This window comes from Pogona vitticeps, chromosome 2, assembly GCF_051106095.1.
Source record: "Pogona vitticeps strain Pit_001003342236 chromosome 2, PviZW2.1, whole genome shotgun sequence".
Taxonomy (NCBI): Eukaryota; Metazoa; Chordata; class Lepidosauria; order Squamata; family Agamidae; genus Pogona; species Pogona vitticeps.
In genome coordinates this window covers 4,384,234-4,411,081 of record NC_135784.1, presented here as the reverse complement: position 1 = coordinate 4,411,081, position 26,848 = coordinate 4,384,234, and the positions used below count along the sequence as shown (strand labels likewise).

Sequence of the window (26,848 nt, the reverse complement as noted above, 5' to 3'; positions counted from 1 at the left end):
ATGGAACGTGTTCAGCTTCCTCTCCTGCCGTGCACAAAAGGTCCAGGAATCACTGCAGGACAGGAGGCTCTGTAGACCTGGATCTTGGTATATACTGTCAGCTTCTTATTGAGCCATACTCTTGTCACAAAAGGGTGACTACTTGTTCTTTTGTATCCCAAGAAGAACAATATTAAACAGCAAAGGACCTCACAAGACATATTAAACATGCAAAATGAATATACTTTATTGCCTATTGATTACAATTCTAAATAAAGGGGTTTCATGCATTCAGCACATTCACACCACATACATACTCACCAAAGAGACTAATTCTTTATTTGCATTGTCCAAGTTCCAAAGAAGGTAGTTAGTTCCAAAAACTTTTTGGTCTCAGCAGACAGACAAGACTAACGTTTTCCCAGACCCTTCTTCTTTTATTCTATTTGGGCAGTTTTTTTAATAGAGCATGCGTAAAAGACACTTCTTTGTCTCAGGTTGCTCACAGGGCATGCGCAGTATAGATTCCTTTGTTTGCCCCTAGATACCTGGTCCTTATCACTTATTGTGAAGTATGGAATGCTTTTGGTCTGACATGTCTTCCATCACTTAGTGGACAGGTGTGGAATCTGCTTTGCTCAGGAGGATCTTCGTACCAGGGTCTTCTTAATCCCCTTGACTCTACTCCCAGTGGCAGATGCTTTTTGTCAATTTAGTTCAAAAGCTTCACAGTTCAAAAGTTGAATCTCTCACAATGAGGGCTTCTAGCTAGAAATACAAAGTCCCATAGTTCCTCTGGTTCTATTGGTCTCCATCTTTGTGTCCAAACTCTCTCTGGTTCTTCACCTGATCCAGGCCAAACATACACACACATCACACTCTCTTTGTGAGTCTAGAGAACATGGTAGCTGCTTTGCCAATGCGTTTATCCAGCTTGACATCTAGGGAGAGAGTGTCAGAGATTGCTGAGCCAAGGTACACAAAGTCATGAACAACCTCCAATTCTTGCGTGGAGACTTGTGTTTTCTTCAGGCTGATTGTTAGTCCAAAGTCTTGGCAGGCCTTGCTAAAACGATTCATGAGCAGTTGAAGGTCTTCAGCAGAGTGGGCAACAATGGCTGCATCATCGGTTAAGAGGAAGTCCTGCATGCATTTCAGATGGACTTTGGTCTTCACCCTCAATCTTGAGAGATTGAGCTTTCCATCTGATCTAGTCTGGAGATAGACACCTTCTGTTGCAGTTCCAAAGGCATGCTTCAGCATGACAGCAAAAACAAAAAACAAACAAAAAAAACCCAAACAGGGTTGATGCGAGGACACAGCCTTGTTTTACTTTGCTTGGGATGTCAAGGGGATCTGATGTTGAGCCATCAAAAACTAGAGTGCCCTTCATTTCCTCATGAAAGGACATGATGATGTTAAGGAGTCGAGGCGGGCATCCAATCTTGGGAAGGATTTTAAAAAGGCAGTCCCTGCTAACCAAATCAAAGACCTTTGTAAGTTCTATGAAGGCCACAAAGAGTGGCTGTTGTTGTTCCCTGCATTTCTCCTGAGACTGTTTGAGGGAGAATATCATGTCAGTGGTGGATCTATTAGCTCGAAATCCACACTGTGATTTTGGATAGACTCTGCAAGGACGTGGAGCTTCTTCAGCACAACACGGGCAAGCAGCTTCCCTACAATGCTGAGAAGATATATTTGCGAAGGCTTTCATGGCTGGGATCTAATGGTTGTTGTGGGTTTTTCAGGCTCTTTGGCCGTGTTCTGAAGGTTGTTCTTCCTAACATTTTGCCAGTCTCTGTGGCCAGCATCTTTTGAGGACAGCACTCTGTGCTCTGGTGTAGTTGGCTTGGGAGTGGAGTATTTATGTCTGGGAGATCAGCTTTTGTCTTTTTCAGGAGATGGAAGAGACTTATAATGGTGTGGCTGACGACCTGGCGATATGCGCCGAAGACTAAATAAGAAGTAAAAGGACTCTAGTATAATGGTGAAAGCATTAAAATGTTCATGTACACATTATTAAATGTTATATGCTGTGTATTCAAAAGAAATTATATGTAAGTATTTGAAGTGTTATGGTATGTATAGACAATTGAAGTGTTGAAGTATGTAATGGAATTAGTAACTGGATCGCAACGTTAATGTATAGCATGCAGGTAAGATGTTGATTAATTGTAAATGTTCAGATGTGGTAAGTTTGAGTGTAATATTGTGATGGTTTAATTAGGTAAGCTCCTCGTTGTTCATGAGGGTAAAGCACTATAGCTTTCCCCCCATGAAACAACTTGTTAAGGGGGGAGGTGCGTAGCGCTCAGGGTTCGAAAGGTTGATTTACCCAAGCCTAAGTCAGTGTATTGTGTGCAGCCTAACAAAGTTACCTCAGAGAATGGTGAAACAGTAACTTATAATACAAGTGCAGCTAGCGTGGAGGGTCAGGGAAGACAAGCAGAACAGTTGCCTGCAGCTGAAATTGTCCATTGTTATTTAATAGGTACCAACCAGGAACTTTTAAAAAGTTCTGAGGACAGTATTTTAGTAAATGAGTCAAAATGTATGGCTCTGAAGGACTCATGCTCTCAAGTAACCTTATGTCATCCTGATATTGTCCCTCAGGCATACATTTTGAAAGGGGAAAGCATGACTGTCAAAGGGATTGGAGAAGCTAGTCACTGAAATACCCATCAGATATCAAGGGTGGGAAGGAAAATGGAAGGCTGGTGTAACTGTGCAAGTTCCAGCAGCGGTTTTGATTGGGACTGACCTCTCTGAGCATGTGAAGAGAGTTTTAGTACTGACTTGTACCCAAAGGGAAAATGAAAGGACAGATGCGGAGAACGAAATTCCTGTAGAGATAATGACAGACAATAGTGACACAGCTGAGGTAATACAGCTTAGTAATCCCCAAAACAATACTTTTACTCTGGAACAAAAGGCAGATTCCACACTGAAATGCTGCTTTGAGAACATTTCCGAAGAACCATTAACCCCTGAAAGACCTGAAAGGTTTCTTATAGAGAAGGACCTATTATACAGACAAGTCTTAGTGAATCCCAGGAAGGGAGGGGAAAATCTTCAGAAGCAGTTAGTGGTTCCCTTAAAATATCATCAGAAAATAATAGAAAGGGGACCCTCAGACGTATTTTCTGCTCATTTAGGCATTGCCAAAACTAAACGAAGAATATCACAGAATTTCTACTGGCCTGAGATGGGGAAGCAAATAAAAGATTTCTGTCGAAAGTGTGATGTGTGCCAAAGGCAGGGGAATAGCAACAATAAGACTAAAGCAAAGCTATGCCCTTTACCAATTATTTCTACCCCGTTCCAACGCATTGGTCTGGACATTGTAGGACCGTTGCCCACAGTTACCCTGAGGGGAGAAGACCCTACAGATGAATCAGTACTAATGGAGAGACCACTAGAAAATTCCTTTAAAAGGGAACAAAATACAGATCCCAAGTTGTATCAGTGTTTTAAGCCTATTGGTGAAAGGCAGTTAAACCCAGAGAGTCCAGACAGGGTCTTCCCAGAAAAAGACCATTTGGACAGGGAGGCCTTTGTGGATCCCAGTGGGGGAGGGGAGAATCACCACAAGCAGATGGTAGTGCCTCTCAAAGATCCAGTGGGGATAGAGGAGCAGGGGCATGCTGTTACCCTTGTATCCCATATGGACATGATAAATACTAACCAAAGTTTAGTACAAAACTGTGACTGCCTTAAAAGGGAGGAGCAGTTAAAAGAATTTGGCCAGCGGGGTGAAGGAGGTCAGAGGCAAGGGGAAGGCAGTGACAAAACTGATGCCTGGCTATGTCCTTTACCTGCCATTTCGAACTCAGTCCAACGCAGTGGTTTGGACATAGGTAGACTGTTGCCCAGAGTTACCCTGAGGGGAAACAAATTCAGTCTGAACATAACTGAGGGTGCAGCACGTTCTCCCAAAGCAGTTCCCCTGAAAAATATTCAGGCTCAGAACATTGGAGATGCTCTGCTGAGGCAGCTGGGTAGCAGCAGGTTTACTTCTGCACTCGTCAAGATTTTGGGAACTTGTTCCCCTCACAAGAGGATGCAAGTAACCTCCCAAGTGAACGAGGGAGAGTATATCAATATGTTAGTGGGAAAGAAAAGCCAGACAGGGGACCAGGGGAAAAGAATCAAGCCCTTCTATGAAAAAGGAGACCTTGTCTTGCTAGCATTGAAAGGGGCAAACAAGGAAAGAATCGAGTTACCTTGTGGGGAAGGGAGGTGTGAACTCAAATACCCCTCAGAGGAGGACCAAGTCAGTACCTCAGTTTCCCCAGATAAACAAAAATAAGCTAGAGCAGTGCTTCTAAGGGGCAAGTATATTTTCTCCAACAAGCCCAAAGTAGCCAAGGGTGTAGTGCACAGGTTGGACACCGGGGATGCACACCCACATGCGGTTACACCTTATAGAGGTCGAACCTATCTAGCCAAACTTTGGGGCTGGAAAGCAAGGTTTGTCCAAAATGAAAGAAGGAGAAAGCCCAAGAGGATACATGTATGGCCATATTGGGAAGGCAGAGGGGTGACCTATCGAAAGATAAATAGGGTGAAACCCAGCCTAACCCAGCCAGTGGTGCAAAAAGCAAAAGAATTGAAAGTTAGGCTCAATCTCGTTAGGCCCTACCTGAAGGGTTTAACCAAGAACAGCATGTTAGCGGCTCCAGAGGGAGAGGTTAAACTCTGTTGAGCAGCTAAAATTGCAAGGTGGAAAGAGAGATGGAAGACAGCGCCGGAGGCAGACCGCTTGCAGAGAGGTCACGAGTGCCAGAGAGGCGTCACCGTCGTGGAGAGGTCCAGATTCCAGACAGGAGCCATGCTGAGCCAGGTGGATGACTACAAGATCCTTCATCCGAGGTTGTGCCAGAATGGGAAGCAGCAGGTTGGCGAGGGACCCCAGCTATCTGCAAGTTGTGAGTTTTGTGAAGGTGCAGAGGGAGTTGGATTTCACCAGACCTCCATGTGCGCTGGAGGGTAGGACATTTCCTTTATGGACACTACTACTCCACCACAACTACAGTTTTGGACTTTGGAAGAGGACGAGAACTTGGTGGTGAGAGTGAACTCATGCGTCATAAAAGTTGGTCTGAGAAAATTTAAAACTGTGACAAAAGAGACTTAAAATGTGGTAGCAGAATGCCAAAGGCTGAAGAAGAAGTAAATGGACTTTGTTAATTTAGCGAAAGCCATAAAATGTTCATGTACACATTGTTAAATGTTATATGCTGTGTATTCAAAAGAAAATGTATGTAAAAATTAAAAGTGCTATGTGTGGTGGTTGGGTAAGCACCTGTATAGACAATTGAAGTGCTGAGGCATGTAATGTAATTAGTAACTGGATTGCAAAGTTAATGTATAGCATGCAGGTAAGATGTTAAATTATTGTATATGTTAAAATGTGGTAAGTTTGAGTGTAATGTTGTGTAAATGTTGTGGTAAGTGTGAGTGTAATATTGTGATGATTTAATAAGGTAAGCTCCTCGTTGTTCATGAGGGTAAAGCACTATAGCTTTCCCCATGAAACAACTTGTTAAGGGGGGAGGTATATAGCGTTCAGCCCTGCCCTCACCTGTCCGTCACAGCTGAGCAGTCGAAAAAGAGCCAATGAGTGCACGGAAGGTGGTGCAAAAGGGGGAGTGGCTTGTATATAAAGGAGTGTGAGGGGAGATCAAGAGTTTTGTGGGAGTCAGTGAGAGTAGAGTTCGGTGTATTAGTGAGTTCAGTGAGTGAAAGAGATTGATTAGCAACTTGTGATTTACATATTTCTTATTACTTATCAAATAACAAGTTTAAGTTTCAAAGAAACAAATGTTTCAGTGATTAATTGGTATTGAAACAGCAATACCTGGTGGCAACAACTTGAGAAGAAGAGTGAACACCTCCTGGAGGCCTGAGAGAATAGAGGCTCCAGGGTGCTCACGACAGGGTGATTAGTGTGTTTTGCTGTGAGTGTATTGTTGTGATAAGGAGGAGAGATTATCTGTCACTGTGATTGATGGGTGTCATTAGCTGGTCTTTTCTGTATAGTGATCCCTGGTCCTTATGGCTGGGTAGAGTTCGTTGACCTTTTGCATGCTGTATTTTTCAAAGCTGGGAGCCAAGTTTTGTTGGCTTTCCTCTTTTTGTTGAAGTTCTGTTGGTACATTTATTCAATGACCATCATTTATTTTATATATTATGATTAATTTATTCCTCTTCTTCCCCTTCTTTAAACGTACCTGGTGCCACTTCCTCCAGAGTGGCCTCCGCTGCTGCCAGGAGGCACCACGGTGGTGGCTCGGGTTCCTCTGGTGGCGGTGCCTGGGCCGAGGCTCCCGTTGGGGCTGGCAGGCCCTGGGTTATTTTTGTGGGAAGCAACGGCAGCAGTAAAGGGGGAGGCATCGATGTAGAAGGGGTTCCGAAGCTGGCAAACCCAGTTGAGGAAAGGGCAGAAGCTGCTTCAACACATGGCCCTGCCAGCAGCACCGAAGAGGAAGCCAAATAAGAGGAGGGTTAAAAAAAGTTATGGTAGGAGAAAGAGGGGAGGGGGGAACTAAAGGCACGACAGGGGGGCCAGCTGACTGGCAGGGGCCAGAAGTTGGAAATTGACTCTCCCCTCCAACCTTGTGCTTTGTTAGCCTCACCTGGGCATACTTGGGGGGGGGGGAAGAGCGCACACTGCAGAGGACAATCCCAAAGAGCCATTGGGAACTAAGGAGACAAGGAGCAACTCCTTCCCTGGCTGCCCAGCCCCTCTGCAAGTGAGGAAAGGGGGAGAGGAGGGGAAGAAGTTTTGAGTCTCTCTCAAGGGCTCGGGAGGGGTCCCAGATAGTCCCTGGTGGGGGACGGGGTTTCACTTAACTGGGGCTTATTTTCAGGGTAGGGCTTATATTACAATAATCTTGAAAAATCATACTAGAGCTTATTTTCAGGGTAGGGCTTACTATCAGGGAAATATGGTAGCAGTTTCACTTGAGCAGTGGGTTTCCTCTCTGTATGAGATCTTGGATGACTAGAAAGATGGCTGCTTTTCTTAAAGGTCCTCCTATGTCCCATGCATTTCCATTGCCCCTCTCCCTGTATGATGTCTTTGATATCTACGAACTTTGTTAGGATACCTGCCTCCACAGGAATTTTACAGAAATTTACAGACCTCCCAGGCAAGGAGGAGATTCTACGATTCATCAATGCTGATATGATGGCAGAAAAAGGGTGATTCCCACAACAAAACCAGACTATGAGGGTCCAGTATTCTCAGATGTCGGGAGATGTGTGGCTTCCCCTGCGGGTTTCAAAAAAGACAATTGACCCACTGGGGTCCTGTGTCATGAGTGCAGCTGAAGACCTGGAACTAGAAGGGTTAACTGAGGCTGAGGAGAATGCTGAGCAATCAGAAACACCTGAATCGCCTCCTGATTCTCCTTCCCCAGCAGAAAAGCTTCGGGTCAGGCTTCGGGAGAAACTTATGGCAAAAAGGTCAGAGGATCGCTTGAAGGCTGTCCACAGAAACATCCGTTCAACCAGCCTTGAGTACTGACAGGATTGAAAGGTTTCTGGTAGCTCAAGGGGCTGTTTACTATAAAAACAGCTCCTAGTCAGCTAGAATTCTGTGGAAGCAACAAGTCAAAATCTCTGGCTTGCATCCATGCTCCTACAACCTTGAACCGTGTTTCCTGGATTCCTGACTCTGGACTCTAACATTGGACTATGTTGTGTGTTTGATTCTGGAATCTGACCTTGGACTACGTTGTGTGTTTGACTTTGGACTCCTCCTTTGGACTACATTCTGTGAGTTGGTTTGACATTTGGATATCGACTTCGCATTCCTAATATTCCTGACCTTGGATTGGCTTATCGGACCTTGGCTGTTTTAACCCCCGGGAACGTGATATCCTGCCAAAAGCTATCTCCGAGGGGCTGGTCCATCTCTCCCTTTCTCTCTGGCTAGCTTGCCTCTCTCCTCCCTCCTCCCCACTCTCTTCTCTTTCTCTCCCCAATAGGAAGGTTTCTCAGGTCTTACTTCTCCTTTCCGCCTCTTCATGAGGGATCATCAATTTCTCCTGCTGTTTGGTCCAGGGATTCTCCATTCATATCCACTTCCAGCCTTGAAATAATATCCTCTCCTTCTTTTGCCCTCCTGCCTCTCCAGCTTCAGCTGTCCCCCTTCTTGATTTATCCTTCCAATATGGTACTCTTGTCTCCTCCTGTCTTATTCCTTTCTTTTTTCTCCTTCACCTCCGCTGCTCCTAACGTTCCCTCACCCGGTGGATCCTTCCTTCCCTCTGATGGGTCTTATGCTCCCTTCACTCAAACATCCACCTGGCTCTTTATTTCCTGACTCTCCCATCCCTTCATTGTTCTGAACCTTTAATTCTTCACCCAGACCTATAACTTCCTGGTTTTCTCTGTGACCCTTCTCATCTAATATCTCTCATCCCATTCCCCCCACGGATCTGTTGCTTCTCTGATGGATCATTTGTTCTTTCTCTGGGGCTTTATGAGCTTTTCCGTCCTCTCCTCAGGAAAGGACGGCACTCCGGTCAGGATGAGTTCATCCAGACCTTCTCCCTTACACAGAAAATCAGTGACAAGGTGTTTGAGGCTCATCTGGGCAAAGGTAAAGGTTCCCCTTGACAATCTTTGTCTAGTCGTTTTCCACTCTAGGGGGCGGTGCTCATCCCCGTTTCCAAGCCATAGAGCCAGCGTTTTGTCCGAAGACAATCTTCCGTGGTCACATGGCCAGTGCGACTTAGACACGGAACGCTGTTACCTTCCCACCGAGGTGGTCCCTATTAATCTACTTGCATTTGCATGCTTTCGAACCGCTAGGTTGGCGGGAGCTGGGAGAAGTGACGGGAGCTCACTCCGTCGCGTGGATTCGATCTTACGACTGCTTGGTCTTCTGACCCTGCCAGCACAGGTTTCTGCGGTTTAGCCCACAGTGCCACCACGTCCCTTACACAGAAAATCAGTGACAAGGTGTTTGAGGCTCATCTGGGTATCTCATAGTAAGTCTTTTCATTGTTGCAATGATTCCAGGCAATTCCAAAATGTGTTAATTCTGTACAAGTTTTTTTTATTTACATCATTTCTAGGTTCCGTACTTAAATATACTAAATCCAAAAAAAATGAGTCTTACATGTGTGAGGAAAAACAGTAGGTTATGCAAAAATGGTAGGCTTACTTAAAATACCTCCTTGCACCTTAAAAAGATGTGGGTATTTAAACTAAGCTTATGGGCAAATTGTAAGACATGTTTGAATCAAAAATACAAACATTAAAACACGGGAGCTCATAATCTAGAAATACAGAGAATACATCTTCAGGACACTTCAAAGTTTCTAATACAATGCTAAAAAGCAAAAAACCATATCATTCTCAATGAAGACATGCAAAAGTATTTAAAATTTTAAAATAAGTATATACAAAGTCTAAAGCATTATTTGGTTCTAAGTGGGTTGTTAACACAGAGAACATGTTCTTCTCACCCAGCCGTATGTAAAATCCATTGCTGGCTGTCACTGCCACACAGTTATCTTACCTCTTTTCTCAGGAATTTCACCCTACATCAGATCTATTGTCTGTTGTACTCCATGAAAACAAATTCTTGTGTGTTTCTCCATTCCTTTCTAATAACAGTGTGTGTGTTTGTGTGTGTGAGAGAGATCTCCATTTATATCCCTTTGTTCTTCATCTGTCAGCAAAACAACCTCTTCCCGAGGCTTGGGTTTCCCAGCCTCTGAGAAGCTCAGATGTTGAAAATCAAAGGATTGGGTCAACTCTGACCCAGTGCAGTCCAGGCCCTGAAGAGATCAGAGCTTGAAAAACTCAAAAGTCTGAACAAAATTTCAGCTCTCTTTGAACAATACCTGTCCTTACAACCCGTATACTCCTGATACAATAGCACAGAAATGTCTAGTTGTTCATGAAAAATACAGGATATATATTCATTGGTTGCCTCTTCAAAACACAATTACTATTATTATTTACGAGGGCAAAGCCTTCTAAAACAAATGGCACCTTTTGTCTCTTTGCTACTTGCTCATATTTCATTAGTTAGCCTTAAAACATCCATCTTTTTTTTCATATTACAGTAATTCTGTAAAATATATTCGCGAAGGCTTTCACGGCCTGGATCTAATGGTTGTTGTGAGTTTTTTGGGCTCTTTGGCCATGTTCTGAAGGTTGTTTTTCCTAACGATTCGCCAGTCTCTGTGGCCAGCATCTTCAGAGGACAAACCAGAGCAGTTTGTCCTCTGAAGATGCCGGCAACAGAGACTGGTGAAACATTAGGAAAAACAACCTTCAGAACATGGCCAAAGAGCCCGAAAAACCCACAACAACCAGTTCTGTTAAAGCTTCCATTGTACAATACTTCTCTTTTCTCTTGGTTTGATATTATGTCAGCATTTTCTTGTCTATTCTTTTCAGTGGAAACTAGCACAAAACTGAACAAGCTACTTATGCCTTGTTAATTTATCAGTAGCTTTTGTACCAAAACAAGGGGCTGCCATGTAAACTACATACCCAGCAGCGATTTTTCTAAAAGCCTTCACTTCTAATGCATCTTTGAAGCACTTTTTAAAAAGCAGTATTAAGTTTTAGGTTTTAAAAAATCCGCATCCCAAAAAGTTAATTCTTTTGAAATAATGTACACGACTAAGGTTATCTCTCCACCTGATGCTCAATCCACATTCCGTGGATTTCTATAGTTTCTGCCCCATCTGTGTTCTTTGATGAGTGTGACTTCTCATCATACAAAGATGGAGTCTGTTAAATTCTGTGTAAGATGAATTGAAAGGCGTTGCTTTGCCTGACACAAAGATGAGGAAGCAAGGCCAAAGAGGCCCAGAGAAGATGAAACAGAGCATAAAGAAAAGCCACCCGGGCTTAGATCTTCTCGTGTGAAATGTGGGCAGTGAACTAAGTTACACCCACTTGGAGTTAATTGGTTAACAGCTTGGAAGTCTCATGAAGAAGGTGGTCCAGAGACCTGCAGAAAAATGGTTGTTCCTGTATGTGAGATTGATGGTGGATGTTGTGGGATGTGAGAGGTTTGCCTTTTGAAAGAGAAGAGGGGAGAAATCGCCCGGCTTCCCTAGAAACTAACATGTAATGAGAGCAAAGATGTTAACTTAGGTTCTAGTTGTTATTTTACTTAGAAATAGCAGACTTATTTTAATCATTGTAACAAATGGATATATCTAATGTTTATGGCTTTAAAGATACAACTATATTCAAATCAATCTACATTATTTTTAAAATAAAAACGAATACAGTTCTTCAACAGAGGAATGGTCTCTTGAACAGCAGGATTAAACCTGAATCTAGTGAGGATTTAAGGTCATTCACTGCCACTGTAATATTGAGAGGTCCTACATGCTCAAGCAATTGTGCTGTCTAAGGAAGCACTCAGTCAATTATTTATTGCTTTGAAAGTAAGCAAAGGTTTCTTTTAAGGTCAGGCTTGTCCATGGGGCTTCTACTACACGCTACTAAAGGTGGTAGTTCTGCACCCACAGTGACTCCCTGACCCACGATCCTTATTTCTTTAGGTAGAGATCATTCTGACAATGATAAATGAGACTATGGGTCCAAATGAGGCTTTCCACATTCAATGCATTAATATGATCTGATATCAACAAAGAAAACTGCTCCTTCTGAAGCTCTGTTTATATTCTGTGTATTTCTATGCTTTCTCTCCAGTGTGAATTTTTAGATGGGACTGAAGGCTATTGGTATGACTGAAGCTCTTCCCACATTCCATGCATTTATATGGTTTCTCCCCTGTGTGAATTCTTTGATGTGAACTCAGGGAACTGCTGAGACTGAAGCTCTTCCTACATTCCATGCATTTATATGGTTTCTCCCCAGTTGTGTGTGCTTTGATATGAACTCAGGGAACTGCTGAGAGGGAATCTCTTTCCACATTCCATGCACTTATATGGTTTCTCCCCAGTGTGAGTTCTAACTGAAGCTCTTTCCACATTCCATGCATTTATATGGTTTCTCCCCAGTGTGTGTGCTTTGATATGAACTCAGGGAACTACTGAGACAGAAGCTCTTTCCACATTCCCTGCATTTATATGGTTTCTCCCCAGTGTGAGTTCTTTGATGTCTACTCAGGACACTGCTGTAACTGAAGCTCTTTCCACATTCCATGCATTTACATGGTTTCTCCCCAGTGTGTGTGCTTTGATATGAACTCAGGGAACTGCTGAGATGGAAGCTCTTTCCACATTCCATGCATTTATATGGTTTCTCCCCAGTGTGAGTTCTTTGATGTGAACTCCGGTGACTGCTCTGAATGAAGCTCCTTCCACATTCTCCAGTGTGAGTTCTTTGATGTCTACTCAGGGCACTGCTGTTACTGATCCTTTGATGTGAACTCAGGGAACTGCTGAGACGGAAGCTCTTTCCACATTCTATACATGGATACAGTTTCTCCTATGTATGAGTTATTTGATGCCTACTGAAGTGACATGCACTTAAATGGTTTCTCCCCAGTGTGAGTTCTTTGATGTCTACTCAGATTACTGTTCTGACTGAAGCTCTTTCCACATTCCATGCATTTATACGATTTCTCCCCAGTGTGAGTTCTTTGATGAGAACTTAGGTGACCGCTGCGACTGAAGCTCTTTCCACATTCCATGCATTTATACGGTTTCTCCCCAGTGTGAGTTCTGTGATGTGTACTCAGGTGACTGCTGAGACTGAAGCTTTTCCCACATTCCATGCATTTATATGGTTTCTCCCCAGTGTGAGTTATTTGATGTCTATTCAAGTCACTGTTTTGATTGAAGCTCTTTCCACATTCCATGCATTTATATGGATTCTCCCCAGTGTGAGTTCTTTGATGTGAACTCAGGTGACTGCTGATACTGAAGCTCTTTCCACATTCCATGCATTTATATGGTTTCTCCCCGGTGTGAGTTCTTTGATGTTTACTCAGGTGACTGCTGTGACTGAAGTTCTTTCCACATTCCATGCATTTATATGGTTTCTCCCCAGTGTGAGTTCGTTGATGTGAAGTCAGGGAACCGCTGAGACTGAAGCTCTTTCCACATTCCATGCATTTATATGGTTTCTCCCCAGTGTGAGTTTTTTGATGTGAACTGAGGTGACTGCTGTGATTGAAGCTCTTTCCACATTCCATGCATGTATATGGTTTCTCCCCAGTGTGAGTTCTTTGATGTGAACTGAGGTGACTGCTCTGACTGAAGCTCTTTCCACATTCCATGCATGTATACGGTTTATCCCCAGTGTGAGTTCGTTGATGTAAAGTCAGGGAACTGCTGAGACGGAAGCTCTTTCCACATTCCATGCATGTATATGGTTTCTCGCTAGTGTGAGTTCTTTGATGTGAACTCAGGTGACTACTCTGACTGAAGCTCTTTCCACATTCCATGCATGTATATGGTTTCTCCACAGTGTGAGTTCTTTGATGTGAACTCAGGAGATAGATCCGACTGAAGGTCTTCCCACATTCCATGCATTTATATGGTTTCTCCCCAGTGTGAGTTCTTTGATGTCTACTGAGGGCACTGCTCTGACTGAAGCTCTTCCCACATTCCATGCATTTATACGGTTTCTCCCCAGTGTGAGTTCTTTGATGTCTATTCAGGTTACTGCTGTGACTGAAGGTCTTCCCACATTCCATGCATTTATATGGTTTCTCCCCAGTGTGAGTTCTTTGATGTGAACTCAGGGTACTTCTGTGACTTAGGGTCTTTCCACATTCCATACATGGATACAGTTTCTCCTCTGTATGAGTTATTTGATGCCTACTGAGGTGACATGCATTTATTTGGTTTCTCCCCTGCGTGAGTTCTTTCATGTGACATCCATTCCTGCCCAGTTGGATTTTCAGTTGTCTTTTCCCCCCCTTGTTTATGTCTTTCTGCAGTGGATGCCCCAGGTGTTCCTGGGCAATTCTTCTTCTCCTGTTCATCATCTGGTAGATAAGAAAAAGAAGAGAAACCACCACTTCAGAAAGCTGCAGGGATAAGGAGAAACGCTTTCTGGCTCCGACTGAGTCATGGAGGAGGAAGGAAATACAGGCAAAACGGTGAGGGAGGAGAACCAGGGTGGTCGTGAGGCTGGATCTGAGGTTTTTCCTTTGGCCTTGAGGTGGGCGGGGCATTTCACTGAGGAACCATTTGGGGGAAGGAGTCATTAAGGAAGGAACATTTCCACACCCAAAAAGTACCCCAAATGCAAAGTATTTTAACTTTATTTTCTTCTCAATTTTCATTTGGTAGAGGCAGATTTGCAGCCCTCCCTTAATTATTAGCTTAATTATTCTATTCTGAAACATCTATTTTGATGTCATCCCACTAAAATGCCTTTTAATGAAAATTGTAGGTTACGTCGCAATTATACAAGGGGGTTACGAGTCAAGAAAGGTTGGAAAACACTGTTCTAGATGCATCTTAAAGAGACTTTTTATTAGAATAAGGAGGAAAAATACTATTACTATATAGACTATGATAAGGATGAAAAAAGGAACACTAGGGCAGTAAAACCTAAATACAAGTAAACAAGATGGAGAATGAAATTGGGATCTTCTCAGTGAACATTAACGGTTTGAACGCACCAAGAAAAAGAAATTATGTTTTTTCAGAACTAAAAAAAAACCAAAGCAGATATAATTTGTCTTCAAGAAACACACATCAAATAACAGCATTACAAATATCTGATCTACCCGAAGATTGGGAAGCTCTCTACTACTCAGCTGCAGAACGAAAGAAAAGAGGAGTAACTTTGTATGTGAAAGAAAAGTTAAACTCTAAACATATCTATTCCGATGAAGAAGGGAGAATCTTAATGGTAGAAATAACAATAAATCAAAAAAGGTCTTGATGATAGCAATATATGCACCTAATATTAAACAAGAAAAATTTTATTGTAAGCTATACAAAACAATATTGGAAAAAGAATACCAAAACATCTGCATATTAGGTGACTTTAATGCAATTGTAGATGAGAGATTAGATTATAAAAATGGCAAAAAAGAGAAAAATGGAAGGAGAAGACTGCCAAATGTTTTCTTTCAGATGGCAGAAGAACTAGGACTACAAGATATATGGAAAGAAACAAATACTAAAAGCTCTCAATTTACCTTCTATTCAAATAGACATAAATCTTGGTCGAGAATAGATATGATCTGGCTATCCTCAGAATTAAAAACTGAAATACAGGAAGTAGAAATAGAAACCAATATTTGGGCAGACCATAATCCAATGAAAATGCGGTGTAAAGGAGAGAGAAAAGAAAAGACAAGATGGACTTTAAATCAGGAAATTTTGAAGGATAAAGAATTTGTGGAAAGAACTAAAAAAGAAATGGAACTCTTCTTCAAAGAGAATAAAAAAGATGAAACATCCCTGCAGACAATCTGGGACACAGCTAAAGCATACTTCAGAGGATTGGCCATATCATATATAGCCAAGAGGAATAAAAGGAAAAACCAACAACTTACAAAACTGAAAGAAGAACTCAAAAAACTGGAGCTAGAGCTACAAAAAGAACCACAGAAGAAAACTCTTAAAAACCAGATGGAGATAGTGAAACATAAATTAAACTTAATAGAATCAGAAGAATTAGCTCAACAAGCCAAAAGAGCTAAACAAAATTTCTTCGAGAATGCTAACAAACCTGGAAGATGGCTATCCTATAGATTGAAAAAAGAAAAACAAAAAAGACTGATAACGAAGCTACAAGATCAAAACGGAGATCTCCAATATAAAAAAGAGCAAATAAAAAAAATAGCTAAAGAATATTATGCTAATCTCTATGACACTCAAGAAGTTTCTCTTGAAAAGATAATACAATATATAAAAAAAGCAAATCTCCCTAAAGTACCAGAAAACATTAAAAATCTCCTAAATGAGAAAATAACAATGATGGAAGTAACGGAAGCGATTAAAAAACAAAAAAATGATAAGACTCCAGGACCAGACGGATTACCAGAGGAATTTTATAAATCCTTCCAAGATATAATAAGCTTACCAATACAAGAGGTCTGCAATGAAGTCCTACTAGAAGCTAAAATACCCAAGACATGGCTAGAGGCATATATCACGTTAATACTAAAAGAAGATATGGACTCCACACATATAAAAAATTTTAGACCAATATCACTGTTGAATGTGGACTATAAAATCTTTGCAGTAATTATAGCGGAAAGATTGAAAAAGTTTTTAATGGAGTTCATTCACTCAGACCAAAACGGATTTTTGCCAAAAAGACAACTAAGGTATAACCTAAGGATAATTCTGGACATATTAGAATATTATGAGGTACATTCAGAGAAGCAAATGGCATTAATCTTCTTGGATGCCCAAAAAGCCCTTGATAATGTGAACTGGCAATTTATGATACAGCAAATAAAAGCTATGGATTTTGGCAAAAACTTTACAAATGTAATTGAGACAATCTACAATGAACAAATAGCTAAAGTAATTGTAAATGGTGAACTGACAGATAATATTAATATAAAAAAAGGCACAAGACAAGGATGTCCGCTCTCTCCATTGCTATTTATATTAACTCTGGAAGTATTAAATAGGAATGTGAGGAACGACCCAGAGATTAAAGGTACCAAAATAAAGGATGAGAGCTACAAGCTACAAGCATTTACAGACGACTTGGTGTTTATATTGGAAGACCCATTGGAAACAACATTGAGACTACTGGACAAAATCGATGAATTTGGGAAAGTAGCAGGATTGAAGACAAATAAAGAAAAAACTAAAGTTATAGTGAAAAACTTAACAGCCAAGCAAAAAAAAATCAACTCTCAAAGATGTCAGATTTATAAATAGTTAAAAAAGTTAAGTACCTAGGAATATATTTAACTGCTAGATGTGTAACTATAAAAGAAGATAATTATATGAAACTATTTAACCAAATAAAAATAGATCTAGAAAAATGGAAAAACTTACAACTATCACTATTAGGAAGAATTGCAACAATCAAAATGAACATTTTGCCAAAGCTACTTTTCTTGTTCCAAACAGTGCCAGTGAAAATAGAGAAGAAATATTTTGACGATCTAAACAAAGTGAGACTACAATATATTTGGCAAAGGAAGAAAGCTAGAATCAAACTAAAAATGCTCCAAGAATCCAGGGAAAACGGAGGATTTGGTCTACCGGACTGGACCTTATATTACCAATCATCTGCTCTAACTTGGCTGAAAGAATGGATTAGCCTGAAAAACAAGAGACTTCTGTATTTAGAAGGACATGATCTACAGCTGGGTTGGCATGCCCTTTTATGGTATCAGAAAGCCAAATCTCATAGGTATTTTCAAAACCATTATATTAGAAACTCCTTGTATATAATATGGGGAAAAATAAAAATGAAAATGTACACAAAAATACCAGGATGGGTTTCATCCATAGAAGCATTTGTTCATCCCAACCTTTTGAATGTTAGAAAAATTTTGACTTATACAGATATTTTAGACAAAGATAGGCAATTAAAGCCAAAACAAGACCTTATAGACCAGGGGTTAGATGCATCGTGGTGGTCTATAATGCAAATACAATCAAGATATGAACAGGACCTAAAAATGTACGATTTTTATAAAGAACAGACAACTTTTGACCAAATAATGTTAACATCAGATGACAAATTAATTAGGAAAGTATATAAATACCTTCTAAATTGGAAAATGGAGGATGAACAGGTCAAAGAAACGATGGTTCAATGGGCAAAAATTTTGAGGTACAATATTGACTTAGAAAATTGGCAAGGGCTGTGGTCTAGAAACTATGACAATGGCAACATCTTATGAAGAGAATCTATATAAAATGTTTTATAGATGGCATTTACCTTCTGATAGATTAGCTAAGATGTACCCTAACAGGTCAAGTAAATGTTGGAAATGTCATAAAAAAACTGGAACCTATTATCACCTCTGGTGGACTTGTGATAAAGCAAAAAAAAATTGGTACAAAATACATACATGGCTTGTTAAAATAATCAAAAAACATGTAGATTTTAGGCCAGAGCTCTTTCTGTTAGGTATAATACCAGAAAGTGTTGATAGACAAAATGTATATTTAATACTGCATATTCTAACAGCAGTGAGGATTATTCATGCACAGTACTGGAAAAATGAAGGAACACCTACGGATCAAGAAATAATTAAAAAGATATTGGACTGCGCCGAAATGGACAGACTAACACTGATAATCAAAGGAAAAGAAGATACAAAATATTACCAAACATGGGACTTATTCTATCAATGGTTAGAAGGATGTTGTATAGATTAGGAGTATAATGTGTGTAATAGTTGTTTTACATATGATTATAAGCTGTACCCTGGTGACACGATGTTAAACCAATATGGATGGATTTATATAATAAAAAAAGTAAAAAAAAACAAATGTTACTAAAATTAAAAAATTTTAAAAAGCAAAACTTTGAAAAGTTGAAATTAGAAATTAAAAATAACTTAAATGATTCTAGGAAGATCAGCTGTCAGACTTTGATCGAATTTTCTCGTCTAAAATGAAAACTGTACCAAAGACCATTTTAATTCTTTTTTAAAGAAAATTAGAAAGGATTTTCTCAATGTTTATTAAACAGAAAACAAATACAGTCGTGCCCCGCTGGACGATTACTCCGCTCTACAATGAATCCGCTTTATGTTGACGTGTTTGGGATCGCTTTTGCGTTCACAAAACTATGTTTTAAATGGGCTTTTTTCGCTTTGCGATGATCGGTTCCTTGCTTTTGGAACCGATTCTTCGCAAAATGATTTTTTTTCAACAGCCAATCGGCGGCTCTCAAAATGGCCGCTGGCTGTCAAAATGGCCTCCTGCTGTTTTCTAGGACAGATTCCTTGCTTTACAGGCACCGAAAATGGCCACCGTATGGATGATCTTCGCAAAACGAGCAGGTATTCAGCCCATTGGAACACATTGAACGGTTTTCAATGCGTTTTTTTCTTATTTCGTTTGATGACGTTTTTGCTCTACAGCGATTTTGCTGGAACGAATTAACGTCATCAAGTGAGGCACCACTGTACTTTAATTAAAGGATTGGTTAGCAAAAATAAACACCAAGGGAGGGGGGAAGGACGGACAGTGTTAGAAAAGGAACAGTTAATGTGGATGAATGCGATGCAGTGCGATTATTGGACTGGAGATCGGGTAAAGAGTAGCGACTGGTCAATGCAGGGAATTGACAAAGTCTACTGAGATTCTCCTTTAGCGGGAGAAGATAAAGGACAGGTCCATGAATGGGAGGGGATGTAGAATTTATGAGATGCTCTTATGGGTAGAGAATCATGAGGCATTTCTGAAAACAGGATAGGAAGCAGAGATGGCCAGGGAAATAGGTACTGAGTTAATAGAATCTTAGAACTGCAGAGCTAGAAGGGAAGTGAACACCCAACCTCTGGCTCCAGAGTGAGAGACCTAAACCAAGGCATGTGAGAGGGAAAAAGTATTTGATAAACCACATCGGTCAGAATAAAAGCCCAAAATTTATACATTGAACTGGAGAAGATATTTGACCCCAGCAAAATTAAATATTATGAATTCTGAATGCTGCACATTCTCTTGCAGATGGGGTCACATCATCGGTCCTTGCCTCCTGCCATCAAGTGCAGGATAAGAAGACCCAGTGAGTTCAGCTGTGGGGGGGGGAGGAAGCCAGGGCCACTCAAAGAACTATAGTTACAGATAAGTAACCTCTTTTTCTTTTTCGTGGCCTCTGTGAATGCACACATATGGGTGACTAGCAAGCTGCACTTACCGCTTGGTGGGTCGTCATGGTAAGAAGGATGACAGGACAGCTCTGCCAAATGCAGCATCTTGGCGTGCTCTGATGTCCAGCCGATAGTGTTTGACAAACGTGGATGGTCTGGACCAGGTAGCAGCACGACAGATGTCAGGAACCTTGGTGCCATGTTGAAAGGCAGTGGAGGTGGATAGTGCCCTGGTTGAGTGAGCTGTCAAATGTTCTGGGGGGGGGTTCCCCAACAGGTTGTAAGCGAGGGAGATAGTCTGTACTATCCAGCGTGCTATAGACTGAGAGGAGGCTGGAGTGCCTTTGTTTGGCTCATGGGAGCATAGAAAGAAGTTGTTGGACTTTCTAAAGGCTTTTGTCCTTTTTACATAGAAGGCCAGGCACATCTGACATCGAGATTATGGAGCAATTTTCCAGTGATGAGGATGGAGATTTGATGAAGCATGGTAGGATAAGTCAGAGACGACCTTAGGGAGAAAGGAGACGTCAAAATAAAGGGTCCCTTTATCAGGGTGAAAGTGGATAAAGGGAGGATCAGCTTGGAGAGCTGTGAGCTCGCTGGCTCGTTTGGGCAATGTGATGGCAACTAGGAAGGCCGATTTGAGAGAGAGAAATTTGAGGTTGATAGACGCCATTGGTTCGGCCTTTAAGGAATTTTTTGACAGTTGGGTGGGAAAACAACTTGGAGGAGGGGGAATCATCCAGTTGATGAGCCATGATGGCTGATAAGTACACTTTCAGCATGGAAAGGGAGAGACCAAAACTGAAGAGATGAAGAAGGTAAGTAAGTACGGTCTCCAAGGAGACAGGTACAGCAGGTAAGTCATTGTCATGAGTATATTTTAGAAAAGACTTCCATTTGTTCTCATACAGGAGAGTGGTAGAAGGTTTGCAAGCCCAAAGTAGGACCTGTATTACGTCGGGAGTATCCTCCAAGCTGCAAGACTGAGAGAGGCGATGTCGGGGTGATAGATGAGGCTGTGGTCGAGTGAGAGGAGATCTGGGTGGAGAGGAAGGCAGATCATGTCCGACGAAATCAAGACCAGGTGAGTGAACCATGGCTGGCGGGGCCAGTACGGGGCTATTAGGATCGTGCTGGCTCCGTCCTGCCTGAGGTGGACGATTACTCTCTGGATGAGGGGAAGAGGGGGGAACATGTAAAGTAGGTCTTGAGACCGGTCCATCAGGAATGCATCTCCCAGAGAGGCGCTGTCCCTCCTGGCTCTGGAGCAGAATCGGGCACACTTCTTGTTGGCATTGGATGCAAAGAAGTCTATTGAAGGCATGCCCCACCGTTGGCATAGGCGCCGGAATATGACATCGTTCAGAGTCTATTCGTGGGTTCTCGTTGGTAGCTGACTGAGGCTGTCAGCTAAGGTATTGTCGGTAGAAATGTGGACAGCAATAGGGAAGACATGGTTGGAATAGCACCACTGCCAGAGGTCGACAGCTAGGTAGAGGAGGGATGGGGAATGAGTGCCTCCTTGTTTTTTGACATAGAAGAGTGCAGTGGTGTTGTCTGTTGCCAGCTGCACCACCTGTCCTTGGATCAGAGGGAGAAAGGCGTGGAACACTTTGATGATTGCTACAGTTCCAGATGATTTATGTGAAGCGGTTGCTCCTGTTTTGACCATAGTCCGTGGACAATATGTTGGCGGCAGTGGGCACCCCAGCCTATGGGGCTGGCGTCGGTTGTGACCTGTATCATCGGTCGCAGGGGAGAAAAGGGCCTGCTGATGAAGAGATTGTGTGGGCAAGTCCACCAGTTGAGCTGTGAGGCTAGTTCCGGTGTTACCGAAAGTAGTGAGGATGGGGGGGGTGTCTGTCACTGGATTGAACAGGGAAAGAAACCATGCCTGTAGAGACCTCATTTTGAGCCTGGCGTGTTGGACGACGGCAGTCATCGATGCCATGAGACCTAAGAGGTGTTGGGCGTGGTGCGCCGAAATGGAGTGATGGGTTTGAAACAGACATACAGCCTTTTGCATTTTTCTGATTCATTCTAGAGGCAGAAATGCCCGTGCCTGAAGGGAGTCGATCTCTATGCCATGCTGTCTGTCTCGGGGTCAAATGTGACTTGTCGAGGTTGATCTTGAGACCGAGGCTTTGAAGAGTGTGGAGTGTCATGTCCCATGCCTGTATGGCATTGTAGTATAATGCTGCCACTATCAGCCAGTCGTCGATATAGGGATAGATGTTTATTCATTGCAGGCGAAGGAAGGCGGCTACCGGTGCCATGCACTTGGTGAAAGTTCGGGGGGTGGTAGAGAGCCCGAATGGGAGGGCACAGAATTCGAAAGCAGTCCCGTTGAAGTGAAACCTGATGAATTTTTGGTGATCTGGGTGAATGGAGACATGGAAATAGGTGTCCTGCAGGTCAATAATTATGAACCAGTCTCCCTGCGAAAGCAAAGGAACAATAGAGTCCAGAGTGAGCATACGGAATTTACGGGAGGGATATGAAACGGTTGAGGTGAGTGAGGTTGAGGATGGGACTGAGACCTCCATCTTTCTTAGGGACCGTAGTGGAAACCACTGTGGGAGTCTGAGGTTGGAACTGGTACAATGGCATGTTTCTGGAGGATTTTAGTAACCTCATCCTGTAGAGCTGAGGAGTAGGGAGTGTAGCAAATGAACCCCAAAGGAGGCAGTTTGGAGAATTCTATAAGGTAGCCAGATGCTACTATAGATAGAACCCATTTGTCTGATGTAATGGCCTGCCAACGATGGAAAAATGGGGCCAACCTGACATGGAAGTGACTGTCAATATAGCTTACCCTTTCGCTGTCCTTTATGAAAGGATTGGAGCTGTTGAGGTGGATTTTGAGGTCGGTATGATGCCATCAGAGGTTGGCGAGCAAGTAAGGACCTGTCAGTTTGATGAAGGCGGTACTACCTGTAAGGTTGGAATCTTTGATTCTGGTATTGCTTGGGGTAAAATTGGCCCGAGCAGTAAAAGGATCGTTGGTAAGAAGTAGAGTGTTGAGCGGAGTAAGACCGCGCTGTCTTGCGTTTTTTATGGAAGTCCTCCATGGTGTCGTCGGTCGTCTGATTGAATAGACTGAAACCGTCAAAAAGTAAGTCCTCGATCCCGGTCTTGGTGTCATCAGAGATCGTGGAGGACTTAAGCCAGGCATGGCAGCGAATATAGAGGTAACTAGAATCTTAGAGGCGGCTTCAGCAGAGTGATGCGCCACAATCCTTTGGTATTTGGCCAAAGAGATGGCTTGCGAATGAATGTTGATGAGATCAGACCTCATAGGTTCTGAGGCTGTGTCGAGCAGGGGAAGAATCTGATTCCATAGGTGGCGTTGGAAGGTGCCCATAGTTGCCTGGTAACTTATACTTCTGATTGCAAAGAGTAGATTTGTTTGGCCAGTGTGTCGACCTTTCTACCGTCCTTGTTGGCAATGGTAGGTTTAGATCTGGTATGTGCTCGAGCCTGGCTGGATTCAACGATGATTGAGTTAGGCACTGGATGTTTATTGAGGAACTTGGCGTCAGCGCCATGGGTCCTATAGAGACCATCGGTACGATGAGAAATCTGCATGGTGGAAGGGGGTTTTCCCTAAGTGTCCTTAATAAGCTGAAGAATTGACTTATTAAAGGGAAGACTCAAAGGAGTAGGTCGCTCCTGGTTGATATCATTGAACACGGGGTCAGCATCAGCGGACGGAGGTTGTTCGGTATTGAGATGTAGGGCTTGTGCCATCTGAGAGATGAGACTGGAGTAGGAGGAAAAGTTGTCTGAGGAAGACGAGGTATGGCTGTCTCTAGCATCTGGAGGTAGAGGAGGTAAGTCGGGCTCATGAGAGGATTCAGAGTGCTGTGCTTCCAAAGATGCAGAAGAGCCAGGGGAAGGATAGTCTGGCTGTACAAGGCCCTCTGTCAATGGGGCATGGTGTTGTTGAGTCGGTAACAGCTCAAATGGGTCCTGGGACAACATCAAGTACGGCACAGGAAAAACAGTGTGTGAAGTTAGGGCTTCATGAGCCTTGCCTCATTTCTGGGGTAGTGGGGCCGGCTTAGACAGAGCAGGAAAGCCTGTGGCTAAAGCCGAAACTGCCGGGGCAGAGGCAGACATACGGAGGTGACTTGCGTCCTTAAAGGGGGGGGGCTGAGAATGGTCCAGTGTCATTCGAGGCCGTTTAAGCTGGTCGGACTGGTACCGTTCATAGAGTCTGCCAAATGTAGGGATCAAAGCACTGGTATGGCCTCACTGGGAAGGGGCAGAAATCGCCTTGCGATGCCATGGACCTCAGTGGAGAGAGGTGCTTTCATTTCTCCGCTTTCTTCCGTGGAGAAGGGGGGATGCCGAGCTTTCAGCTGCCCACCCTGAGTCAGGGTTGGAATGGGCCGAGGCCGGGCTGGACTGTGGTGCAGCCGCAATGAGGCCAATGCTCGGGGTTTGGAGCGGCATCATGGGGCAGCGCAACATTGTGGGATTCATCTCCGTCTGAGGCCAAGTCTGGGGCTTCTCTGGATGACTCCTCGAGGACAGGGGAGGGTAGAGAAGGCTGAGGCGGCTCTACATGGGGAAGCTTATCCTTCCTGGGCCTTTTAGAAATGGGTTTTGACTTTTTCTTCAAGCCTGGGTCATGCGCTCGAGGTTTGTCAGAGGAAGGCAGCTTGTGCTTACCAGACTGTTTTGATTTTTTAACAGTTTCCTTGGCTGGTAGCACAGACGTAGAGTCAGAGGCAGACTGGCCAGCTGGGAGTCTATCCGCAGAAAGGGTAGGAGATCTGGTAGTCTCTGAGGATGGAGCAGGAGGATTCATGGCCGTTTGCCAAAGGTAAGACCGAAGTCTTTGGAGCCTCTGCTTAAGTGCCGGCTCGGTTAGGTTTTTGCAAGCAGGGCACGAATGGGTCGGATGTCCGTCGCCCAGGCAAAAAAGTCATTGGCTATGGCCGTCAGAAAGTGCGATTTTTTTCGCACAAGAAGTACAACGTTTGAAAGGAGCTGGTGAGGCCATAAGAGGGGAACGGGGGGGGGGGAGGGGAAGGGAGGAAAGGAGGGGGAATAAAACAGCGGGAAGCCAATTAGGTAAACAAAAGACATGGAGGATCAGTAAGTAGGCAATAAAACTAAGAGGTAAAGTAAACAAAAGCTCAAAGGAGCCTGAAAAAACAGCCCAAAGGCAATAGCGAAGTGCTTTATCTTTCCGGAGAACTGTTCAGCTCGGCGGAAAAAAGGAACTGAGGAAGATGGTGGGTGGAGGAGCATATACCTTGTGGAGGATTAACCCATAAAATTGTTAGAGGAGCATATACCTCATGGAATATCACAACGTAAAATCGTTACTTTTAGACCTAGAATCTTCCAAGAGAGTCAGCGCAGGTGCAGACAATACCCATACGTGTGCATTCACAGAGGCCACGAAAAAGAAGGGGGACTTGGAGATGGCACAGAAATTAAACGAGATTTTTGCTTCTGTCTTCACAACATACGACCTTGGGCAGATCCTGCTGCCCGGACGGCATTTCTTGAAGAAGGAATTCAATGAGATCCAAGTTCATCTCCTCAAGCCACACAGGTCACCAGGAGAGTCTTGTCTGGAGGCCTGGAAATGGTTCCACAGAGACTCAAAGTAGGAAGAAGCCTTTTTTTCCAGCAGTAGAGGCCTCAGAAAATTAACTATAGAGACATTCCCACTTCGGCAGAATTTGTACAGAAGACTTCAGGAGCCCTAGATCTCTTGGAGAACGTCACTACGGAGGAACAAGCAAAATTACAGGCTGAAGTAGTATCCCTGAAGAATATGGTTTTGCCACAGAGGTTAGCCACTGAGAGGATGCTCCTGCATTGTGGCGGCCTGTGTGCCTAATATAAATCAAACACGTTGTATGTGCCAGAACGCCTCAAAAGGACTAGTATTGGGTCAATGATGTGTTAGCAGAGTTGATTGGGAGGAAACGTGAGGATAGGGATAAAAGAGTTGAATTCAGGTTCATGGGGTTGGTTTTGGATAACTTCATGGATGCTGGAGTTCTCCACCCTATAATATGTTATAATTGGAATTGTGGTTCTTATTATTTGGGGATTATTTGTATGTGTTCTATCTAGACTTTGGCCTTTGTGTGTTGCTTTTCATTCAACTTCAAGCCCAGGAATGGCTATAAAAAGAGAAGCAGATTTAAATTCAGCGTTGTTTCAATTGTCAGAATTTAAAAAGTGGGGTGTGATACCTGAATATGGCCGAAAGTAGTTTTATTCCTGGTCTTGAAGTAGAAAATCTTATTCTACATGTTATTTCCTATATTAATTCTCTCTTGACCTTTGTATTAAGTCAAAGGCATATATATTTCACACCTTCCAGCCCCTCACCTTTCAACTAGCAGGTGGCCCATTTAGGAATGCTGCCCAGAGGCCAAACACAGATAGAACCAAAGGTTCATGGAAAAGTTAAGTTGGAGGGGCCTACAAGGCCATCAAGTCCAACCACCCGCTCAAGACAGGAATATAGTCCAAGAAGATCTGCTAGGTGAGGAGCTAAGTTTTTATTGAATGCCCCCAGGGTTGGAGCACTCCAAAATATTTGAAACATAAAACCCAGCAGGGAGACGGAGGCTGAAGCCCATACATCTGGGCCTTGCTTGGTAACCTAAATATATCAATAAGAAAAGGAAGTTGGAATAAACTTTCTTCCAGACAGTGTGGGGGCATCCTACAGGAAGGTCATCAAGGGGAGGTGGGTGTTACATACAGCTATGACCTCACCTGTCCGTCACTGCTGAAGCTGTGAGTCATCTGCCAATGGTGTGACGGAGGGTGGGACATAAGGGGTGTGGTATATAAGGGGAGTGAATGGTATGAGAGATTCAGATAGGGCTTTGAGATAGGGATAGGAGATAGGGATAGGAGATAGAGTTGTGAAATAGGGAGATAGGGACATATAAGAACTGTGCTACTTTGTGAGAGTCTGTGAGAGAGTGTATGTGATAGTGATATTATTATAGTGATTAAAGTATTATTTATATTCAAGTGATTTACCATTCCTTTTTGTTTGTACACAATAAACTTTAGATTTTTTTTTTTTGAAATCATACTTTGGCCTGAAGCTATTTATTTGAGGGAATGGTTGGTGGCAGTGGAAAGAAGAGTGATTGA

At 42.9% G+C, this 26,848-nt stretch overlaps 2 protein-coding genes and 1 long non-coding RNA gene across 6 annotated transcripts in view; 1 reads left to right on the top strand and 2 right to left on the bottom strand.

Moving 5' to 3' along the window:
* LOC140703825 (uncharacterized) overlaps positions 1 to 26,848 on the bottom strand; it is a 412,915-nt gene that overhangs the window by 47,304 nt on the left and 338,763 nt on the right. The window lies entirely within an intron of this gene.
* Positions 9,029 to 26,848, bottom strand: part of LOC110070897 (uncharacterized) — a 30,414-nt gene continuing 12,594 nt past the window's right edge. For 3 of the 4 annotated variants that reach the window (XM_072987435.2, XM_078387078.1, XM_078387077.1), the window contains one exon: positions 9,029 to 13,927. In XM_072987435.2, coding sequence (XP_072843536.2) covers positions 12,443 to 13,927 — 1,485 coding nt within the window. In that variant the 3' untranslated portion in view covers positions 9,029 to 12,442. Of the gene's footprint in view, positions 13,928 to 19,746; positions 19,863 to 26,848 lie in introns of those variants that run through there. The other variant, XM_072987434.2, reaches the window with a different exon arrangement.
* Positions 13,906 to 26,786, top strand: LOC144587315 (uncharacterized). The gene is made up of 3 exons (XR_013542468.1): positions 13,906 to 14,041; positions 14,338 to 24,533; positions 25,049 to 26,786. It is a non-coding gene; the product is annotated as an uncharacterized LOC144587315 (long non-coding RNA).